Here is a 10,106-nt window from a genome sequence, read left to right on the forward strand (position 1 = left end):
GGTGATTATGCAAAGCCACAACGTTTCGAGACGGCCATTTGGCAAGGCAGAAACAAGTCTTCTATTCTCACAAAGGCATGTACTAAACAACTTCGCAGCTCTTAAGCTTGCACAAAATTGTCCGACGTTGAAGTTGTGGAGCAGCTAAAAAACATAGCGATGCATTATGGTGACCAGCTTATAACTTTAGACTACTTGGAAGGCAACAGGCATTTATCCAGTCCCTGGATGCAGTGCGTGCGGGCACACACATAGTTCTGGTGAAGAAATCGTGCTGGTACTAGTAGTGTGTGTGTGTGTGTGTGTGTGTGTGTGTGTGTGTGTGTGTGTGTGTGTGTGTGTGTCTATATATATATATATATATATATATATATATATATATATATATATAGACACACACACACACACGCACACACACACACACACACACACACACACACACACACACACACACACACACACACTACTAGTACCAGCACGATTTCTTCACCAGAACTATGTGTGTGCCCGCACGCACTGCATCCAGGGACTGGATAAATGCCTGTTGCCTTCCAAGTAGTCTAAAGTTATAAGCTGGTCACCATAATGCATCGCTATGTTTTTTAGCTGCTCCACAACTTCAACGTCGGACAATTTTGTGCAAGCTTAAGAGCTGCGAAGTTGTTTAGTACATGCCTTTGTGAGAATTTTCTGCAAGACAATTTTCCGTCCTCTTACTCGATCTCATATGTTTTCCTACTCATGCGTGTTCTGAGAAACTTGTCTAATCTCTAAATTAGCATTCTACCAACCACTAAATTTCTTTTTTCTACCTGGAGTATTTGAAAGCCTATGATATGACAAAAAAAAAGCTATATACATGCGTATAAACATATTAACAAAAAAATTTTGGGAAAAGAACAACCTGTTCATTGAAAGGCAGTCGAAGCACTGGTAGTGACAGTAATGCATATAACAGCTACAAAAAGTCTTATAGTATTATAGGCCCTATATATTGTGGTATGCATTTGCGTACTAATTCAGTTAACGAACATAGTGTCTGCATACACAGGCAAACACAAACACTTTATTCCACCACTACGAACACTGGCTTTCACAACGCTGGCTCGATGAACAGAGCAAATGCAGAGAGTTGCATTTCGCTTCTTATAAAGATGATAATTTCTTACGGAAAATGATATGTGTAACATTAAGAGATCAGAAGACAGCAAAATGGGTCAGGAAACAAACAGGGGTAGCCAATATCGTAGTTGACATTAAGCAAAAGAAACGGACCTTGGCTGACCATGTAATTCGTAGGACACAATTGGTGGTCAGTTAGAGCAACGGAATGGTTACCAAGAAACTGGTTACCAAGAACACGGAACAACGGAATGGTTACCAAGAAATGGGAAACGGCTGGGCATGGCAGCGAGTTAGATGTAGTGATGAAATTGAAAAATGTTATCCTTGCTAGTTTGACAAAATATTACAGTAAAATCTCCAGGCGTACTAACATTCATCTGGTGGTGCTTGTTTCAGAGCAAGACCAGCCTGTTGATAAGAGATGAGGAACAGGCGTCGCTTAGCGAGCATGAATGTAGTGAACTCTCAAGCAGTTGGGACACGGCGCACTGTGATTTGAGAGGAAGCACCTCACTCAATCGTCCTCCTCCCGTGGTCTCCTTCAAAAATTCACGCCACCATGAACAGCAGCAGACGCGACAGCAAGCACCAAGTCCACCGACCACATTGTCACAGACTCAACTGTTCCACTCTCCGCCAGGCTCGACTTCGAGGCGCCTCAACCACACGCAGACGTCATGGCAGAATTGGTAAGCTTGGGACGCTAATACATAGCCATGGCCCATTCAAATTCATATTGCACTGTCAGAAATTTCTTCTGTTCTGGGTGATGCTATCAGCCATAGAGCTAGAGGGACAGTTTAAATATATGCAACTGGAGAGTTCTTGGAAATTGATATAGCCCTGCACACACACACACAGATGCATGCATGCGCACACACACACATGCACAATTAAAAGTCACAGTCAAAAACATAATATTTTTTCCGACGTTTCGGCCTTGAGACTTGCCTTTCCCAAAGATAAGTATAATTTCTTCTTGCACGCGATGTCCCCGTATGCTTCCAGAGAACTTATTTTCACCCTCAAGCTGGGCCTCTCTTTTTCACGAACGAATCAACTCCTCTTTTTCTCCTGGCTCCACTCCCCAACCCGTTTAACACATGCGAATCTGTATGCACCATGGGGAAATGTACTTAAGGCATGAGGCCAAGTGTTTGGAAAACTTTTTAAAAAAGCGATAAGCACTAAAGATTATTTGTCTACATTATAAAGCACACCTTTTTTGGCACACGTGAGCACTATAAAGCAAGTCGTATGTTTCTCAAGTTGAGTTCTATTGAGTGGAACTCAAGTTCCACTCAATAAAAAAACCTAATTTTTTGTAAGGACATAAAAGAAGCATTGGCCAGTGCAATGAACCAAAACAAATGCGATCAGATGAATGTTAAAAACATAGTGATTAAATAATAAAAAAAATTATGCACTAATACTGGGGGCACCTTCGTATAACAGGCAGCCATATTAAATATTGTGGCACGATTTTACTTAACTAATGTGATAAGGAAGTGTGTCAAGTTTTAATGAAAGATCTCCATTGGCAAAAACGCAGTGATTGTTCACGTACGGAAAAATACCAAAAAATATAAGTTCTGAGAAAATCAACAAAAAAGATTTGAAACAGGTGCAGCACTTACACAAGGTGAGCAGGAGTGCTAAAATCCTCCATACTTGTAGCTAGTTCCTTTCTGGACCTTGTTCTTGTCTGCCTTTGCTCGAATGGCACCTCGTCATTTCTTTTTTTTTTTTTTCTGGCTTGCTTTGCTGCATCATTGCTGCGACAGAATGCTTTCGTGACGCGGTGCCGATCAATCGTGAGGCAAGCTTTTGTAGTGTAGAAGCCAGGCTCAGTGCCAAGTTGCTTCAAGATATCAAGTGTGCCTGTTGTCATTATTGAAATGGCACACAGCGTGATATAAAGCAAATTTGATGATTGACAGGCTCACACACAAAGCATAAACAACACATGTACGACGATGCGGGTCCACGTCGTGAGGAGTTCATGACTGTTAAGATAAAAAATGATGCGTTGACAATGCTATTAGAGCATTATTACATGTTCGCACTTGATATAATTGATAAATAACCAACAAAATACTACATATCGAGCTAATCTTATAATGCACAGAAAGCTGGCACTTTCGGTTTCGTAGAGTATGGTGGTCTAACATTTTTGCTTGTATCTTTTGAAAGAAACTGCATAGCTAGAAACTCTATGCAGCAAAATGATGGACGATAGATAAATAAATAAATAAATAAATAAATAAATACTATATATATATATATATGTACACACCGACGAAATCGTGCGTGTGTTGTTTATGCTCAGGCACACATATCGATCGGAGACCGATCTTCATCAAGACGAAATTTATCAGGCTCCTGGCACGACTCCCATAATTTGGTGACACCCCCTAGAAGCCAGAATCCTGAATAAACTCCTGCTTTAACCTTAAAAGAAAATAGCCAAATTTTTCCTTCCAACGTTTAAGCAAATGCAATGCTGCCGGTCTGATTCCTTTTGACATCATGGCTATAAGCACTGCCACAGGTTGAGAATATCCAAAAAAAGGTTGCTCTATATGTACAAGTTCCTGGCAAATGCAAAACTACTTGCGTAAACATCTTAAGAAACTTCGAGTGCGAACTAAGACGGGGACAAGAGTGAGGGAACGACACTGGTGCTAACTATCAACTGAAAGCTTTATTAAAGAAACCGACAACTGCCCAGAATATGAAATGAGTTTACTCCACTGATGTAAAGATTGTCCATCGCACTGACTCAAACCAACCCTGTTTTTTTCGTGAGAGATGGATTTATATTTTTATTTCTTAATTGAAAGTCGTGAAAAATGACCTGTGGCGCCTCTGGCGGCAGAAACATGGATGATCCGATGAAGACGGCCACGTGACCATTGATTGCTGTACGCGGTCAACGATTTTGTTGTTAGTATTGAAATATTGTTCGTTTCTTTATATTAAAAGGTATTACTCCATAATAATCTACATATAGGCCTGCGTTAGTAGTATGCATTAAAGTGGCGCTGCCTTCGCGTGACGTAATGATCCCATGCTCGTCAGCGCGTCTTGAGCAACTTTTCAGCGTGCTCATGCAACCGTGCACGCAGTATCAAGGTCGCTAAGTATTTGGAGCGACATAGTTTTGCTACCTACACTTCGTCTCAGAAATGACGCGCGCTGCTACTCGGTGCGGCCGTGCATATGCACAGTTACGTTTTCGATTACTTGGCTTGGCTCGTGTATCGAGAGAGTAACGAAGCCGGGACAAGCCATCCATGACACAGGCGCAGGCAACCTTGGGTGCAGGCGCACACAACGCTGTACAAATACCGGGAAGGTGTATAAAGCCACACATCTCATTGTAACAGCTTGATATTTTCAAAAATGGGTGGGGTGGAAAGCTCAAAATAAAGGTGGTTAAGCATAGTTACAGTAACTCCTGCAAAAGCAGAACGACAGCTTTCACAAGGGCTAGCGGCATCGTTATCAATACTCAGTGTTGCTGGAGCAAGCCTCCATGCGTGTTTGGAGCCTTTCAGATTGAAAAATATTGCTTATAAAATAACTACGTGCTTTTCGGATAAACCACTGCAGCTACAAACGCTACGAAGGGTGTGCTTCCTGTCGCGCCGTAAAAAACTGGGTCAAGAAAAATCAGTTGTCGGTCCCTTTAAGCAAGATTGAACATATATCCTCGGAACACGTCACCCGCTGCACATACGCACTGTCCTACGTGCAATATGAGCACTACCACACTGTATCTGCTTGCTACCCTCTTTCCTGTAAGTGTTGTTCCCTCACTCTTGTCCCTGTCTTAGTTCACGCTCGAAGCTCCTTAAGACGTATACGTACCAACTAGCTCGTCTTTCTGTCTTACTTGTGCAAGTTGTGCTTTGTCTCACAACCATTTCGTTGGGCAACTTATTTGGATGTGAAACAACAAGTCCATATCTAAAAGTCTTCTTTAACTGGCAAAGAAAACTGTGGACAAATCTAATCCCCGATTAAAGCCCCGTGAAATAGCAGACAGACCGGTGGTGCCGTATGGTGGTGAACAACCATAAAATCAAACCAATCACACTACTTCTACGATTTATCTGCGTGGCCACTGCACCTATGTGAAATGCTGCCTCAAATGCTCCTCAAATTATTCTGTTGTTCTTTTTACCGGCAGGACATTGATGTCGGAAGGTGCAACTCTCAGAGTGATCTTTCTTTGAAAGCAACATATACATTATTGGAGAACTGCCTCCTCTCAACACACCTGCTGGCAACAGGCATGACCCTGACTTCTCAGCCTTGTTTATAAGGAACAGGGGAAGTCCAAATTGAATGAACTGTCTTAAAGGGACACTGAAATAATTCAATGAATTAGTTTAGACTGACAAGTTGTACTCTGAAAAATCTGCTGTCGTGAATTTCACCATCGTAAGTTTATTAATATATGAGAATATGTATTAAGATCAAAATTTCACAGCAAAAATTCATGCCGAAATATCCTTGGGTGATGTCACGGATTTCAAAGTATATTTTTCACATTTTGGTGGCATTGGCTCAATGAAAATTCTTAAAACTTCATATGGTAATTCTCCCACCCCCCTCAAAAGTCAATGTACTTCATTTTTACCAATTAGGAAATAAGTAGGCCCTAGCAGGCGCTATCAAATTCTACGATGTCACAGTGATTGGTGTAAGAACTTCAAGGTGGTGTCATCACCTGCATTTGCTTTCTGCGCATTTTCTTGCTTACCAAGCGTTTTCTTGCAGCAAGTGTGGTGATTCTGGTATTGTGAAAGAGTAATTTACTAATACAAGAAAAATCGTTTTCCTCTTTAGAGTCCCTTCAATTCTGGTAACAAAATATGAAACAGGTAGCAACACTGCAGCAGGTACTGCTACAGTGTTGCTGTTGGGATCATTCACTGTTGGCTCACATTGTTGGGATCTTTCTTTTGGATAGCAAGGTGCAGGCATTATAGGACCATGGTGAGTTGCTTTCCAAAGTACAATTTGCTTTTTACGAAGTTGTTTTCAATAAAAAAGAAGATGCAAATTTTGAAGTGTATATTTTGTCTGTGCAAACAAGAGCCATGCAAGAAACCTTGCACACATTTATGGGTGCTCGTCAATCAATAACTTGTGGATTTTCTTGCGCAGAAGGCAAAAGCAAAAGATTAATTTCTGGTAGTCAGTAATTACTCATGTTTGCCATGTAAGGTATTGCAATGGCATGGTGACACATTTGGTGCTATGCTAGCAACGTATTGAGCCGCGATGTGTGGCTTAGTACTGTAGGCAATTATTTCAATGTGTAGTGGACAATATGAAAGTAAGAGAACGCACTTTCATGCAAACCTCAACAGCAGATGTTGCATTGTGGAGGAGACATCATAAGTGCAAGTGCGATGACGTAACGATTCGCATGAGAGATAATCATTCACACACAAAAAAAAAAAAATACACAAACAAGATGTGCGAGGTTGCAAAAGTTGCCTTATCGTGTGGAAGTGCATCTTAAGCTTAAACAAATTTGGACAGCAAGCAAATTAGCTGTGCAGATTTGTAAGGCGGAAGAAATTTCATGAACAAGTCACCCATAAGTAGCATTACAGTAGAATAATGCTTTAGTAGCACAAAGATACAAAAAAAATCTATATTTATATCAACTTGTGGCAGCAATGGAAAGGCAGCGCATTTATTGTATATTGCTCACGTCGCCTGGACACAGTGCATGGCAACATGACTAAATGTTCTTTTTTTTTGGTCTATGACTTGCTTTTTGTAGCAATGTAAGGGCGCTTTTTCAATGGTGTTGCAGGTCCACAACGTGGATGATGCAACTGTCTGGTATTGTAGTCATACTCATGCTGGTTGGTGTGATTGCCCTAACATTCAAGCTGCACAAGCGCTACAGGGAGCCGGAAGAAAGCTACGCGCCTGGCTTGAATATCATCGAACATGACCGCAGTGATCCCGGCAACAAGAGTGACATCGACTCCGCAAGGCACCATCGTGACGCCCAGCTGCCCGCAGAAAATGGCCATTTCAATGCTTTGAGCATGATGAAAAATGCCAGCATACAAAACCCAGTCGAAGCCTCGCATTTGGAAGTCAAAGTCACCACAAAGCAGGGCTCCAGAAGTTTGCCCCACTCCTCAGCAGAGTTAGGGGTGAGCAAACAGGGCCTCCAAAGCAATCAACCTGAAGACAAGGCGCAGCATGTCGCAGCCACAAGTACAGAGGTCCCAACATTCTCATCGGTTGACGGTGGTGGAATGAGGAAAGAAAACTCCAAGAATGCGAGGAGCCTTGTCCGGATGAACAGGACAGCTTGGGTCAAGGCCCAAGACTTGCAGCTGCTCAGAAATGGTTGACACAATGTGACAATGTCCATGGCGGACTGTCAGAGATAGTACCAGCGTGTATATGTATTAGTTTGGTGGCATTGCTGCACCATAAAAATGATGATTCAGTTTTTACAATCCATATTATTGTTTAGATCAGGTCTGCATGACAACAAGGCCAAATTCTCAGCAGTTGCTTTTGCTGGTGCTGCTCTTCAATTCTTTGATTCAAGAAATTCTCTTGCTGTAAAATTTAGTTGTCACAGACTCATTTTCTGGTACCCAATCATTCGGAGGTTCATTCATTGTACTGCGGTAATACTGCCGGGATAAAAAGTAAAGAAGGCGAGAACAAAGCATGCACTGAAGTCTCAACTAATCACAAGGGAAACCTGGGCTAGTTGGTCATAGTTCATTTTTGACCAGCTTACAGCGTTTAAGGGACGAGGACGAAGTTCAAAGAAGGTGACGACACAAGCGCTGACTCACAACTAAAGTTTGTGAAAAGAAACGACAAAATAAATACGAAGGCCAACCACATTTCAACGGAGTGACTGCCCGTGTGCAGCAGAGTCATCCAAGTGATGTAAATATGCCAGAACACGCAGAGCATAAATGTGCGTCCACAAACAAACAAACAAATACTACAACTAACAAACACAAAGGTGCAAAGAGGTGCAATTTCTAAAGAACGTGTAGTTTCTCAATTTCAGCTTGTCTTCTTGATTAATGCGGGAAAAGGTTTCTTGGCACCTCTGTGTTTGTTAGTTGCATTTGTTTGTTTCCGGATGCATGTGTATGCTCCACGTGTTCTGGCATATTTACATCACTTGGATGACTCTGCTGCACACGGGCAGTCACTCTGTTGAAATGTGGTTGGCCTTTGTATTTATTTTATCGTTTTTTTCTTTTAATAAACTTTAGTTGTGAGTCAGCGCCCGTGTCATCACCTTCTTTGAACTTCGTCCTCGTCCCTTAAGAGCTGTAAGCTGCTCAACTAATCCTTATTCAGAAAAGAAAGTCAGCATACATACAAGCGAAATAATGAAACATTGTTCCACTGAAAACTACAAAGGGATCATAATGCAAGCGCGAGGTACAAAAGTTTAACTTGGGATGCAAGATTTTGTGACGTAAACAATGCATTTTGTCATGTGTAGCTGTTGGTCTGCAAGGTCATTGAAGCTTTCCATGTTAGTAGGAAAAATGACACGTGAAAGTGCAGATACAGGTTTTTTTCAAGGAGTGGTGGTGACTGACTTGAGATAGTGAAGATTGCGTGGATGCTTACGAGCAACAATAATAATAATAATAATAATAATAATATTATTATTATTATTATTATTATTAATAATAATAACAACATATGGGGCCTTATGAGCCAAAACCACAATATGATTATGATCACTATGGAGGGCTCCGGAAGTTTCGACCACCTGGGGTTCTTTAACATGCATCTAAATCAAAGTACATGGGCCCCTAGCATTTCACCTCCAGTGAAATGCGACTGTGGTGGCAGGGTTGAACCTGCATCTTTCGTTTCAGCAGCCAAGCACCATAACCACTGTACTACAGCGGCAATAATAACAATAATAACAATAATCGGTGTGAAAATACCAAAGCTTCAACTTTCAATGAGATTTGAATAAATAAAGCCAAGTGTGAATTGAATAAAATATTTTTCTAACCTCTTTTAAATATGAATACAACTGGTTTCTGAAAAAAAAATTTTTTTTTCACTAGCCAGAGACAAAAAAAAGAAAGCTTTTGCACAGCAAATAATTCACAATAAAATTATTTGTTTTACAACATTATTTCTTGATAGTATCACAACTACAATTATTTAATGCTGCCATTAAAAAGGATAGCTTTTTGACATACCCACCGTGGTAACTTAGGCTGTAAGGTGCTGTGCTGCCAGTTTGCTGACACAAGTTCGATTTCCGGCCACAGCGGACGCATTTCGATGGGGGGCGAAATGCAAGAACACCCATGTACTGGCATGTCACAATTCCTCCAGAAATCAAAAACAGCAGCTGACTAGACATACAAGTGCCTACGTGCTTTGGATGATTATCATACTTAGATCCTTGAGGTACGCTATCAAAATCAGGAGGTGTGATGACAACCAATCTGTGCAATGGTCATTGTGAATGCATTACTATAGGTTAGCCCACACCAGTGCTTGGTTTCCCGTGAAGCAATTCTTTTTTATTTCATGATGTTAGCATAATTTAGTGATGGCCATCTATTAATTTCGATAGTTTCCGTCAAGATAATTTGGCAGTCGGTTTTAACTGCGCACTTGGTTGCCCTGTGCACACATGTGTTGGCAACTACACGAGATCACTGGTACAGCTTTTGCGAAAGTGCACTAAGTGAGCTAGTATAGCATCGATCAGGAAGGGGCATAATGCTGCTGTGACTTCGCAATTATAACATGTTTGAAATACACTACAAAGTTTTTTTTTGTTCAAATGTGTATTTTTAACAGTAAAAGTGTGGTTCAAATTGAATGGAATACCAAGATATTATAATAGGATATTTGAAGTTTTCAATATTTGCACACCCCCACCACTAATTATAGTTATTATAATAACTAAATTTGCATGCCGC

At 41.0% G+C, this 10,106-nt stretch overlaps 1 protein-coding gene across 1 annotated transcript; it reads left to right on the top strand.

The window, feature by feature from the left end:
- Positions 1-5,995: 5,995 nt before the first annotated feature.
- On the top strand, positions 5,996-7,842 carry LOC119392761 (uncharacterized). Its single transcript, XM_037659718.2, has 2 exons — positions 5,996-6,132; positions 6,965-7,842. Exon 2 carries the CDS (start codon positions 6,978-6,980, stop codon positions 7,518-7,520), a length of 543 nt encoding a protein of 180 aa, XP_037515646.1. The 5' UTR covers positions 5,996-6,132; positions 6,965-6,977; the 3' UTR covers positions 7,521-7,842.
- Positions 7,843-10,106: the final 2,264 nt, after the last annotated feature.

The sequence above is a fragment of the Rhipicephalus sanguineus genome, chromosome 5 (genome assembly GCF_013339695.2).
Source record: "Rhipicephalus sanguineus isolate Rsan-2018 chromosome 5, BIME_Rsan_1.4, whole genome shotgun sequence".
Classification (NCBI taxonomy): domain Eukaryota; kingdom Metazoa; phylum Arthropoda; class Arachnida; order Ixodida; family Ixodidae; genus Rhipicephalus; species Rhipicephalus sanguineus.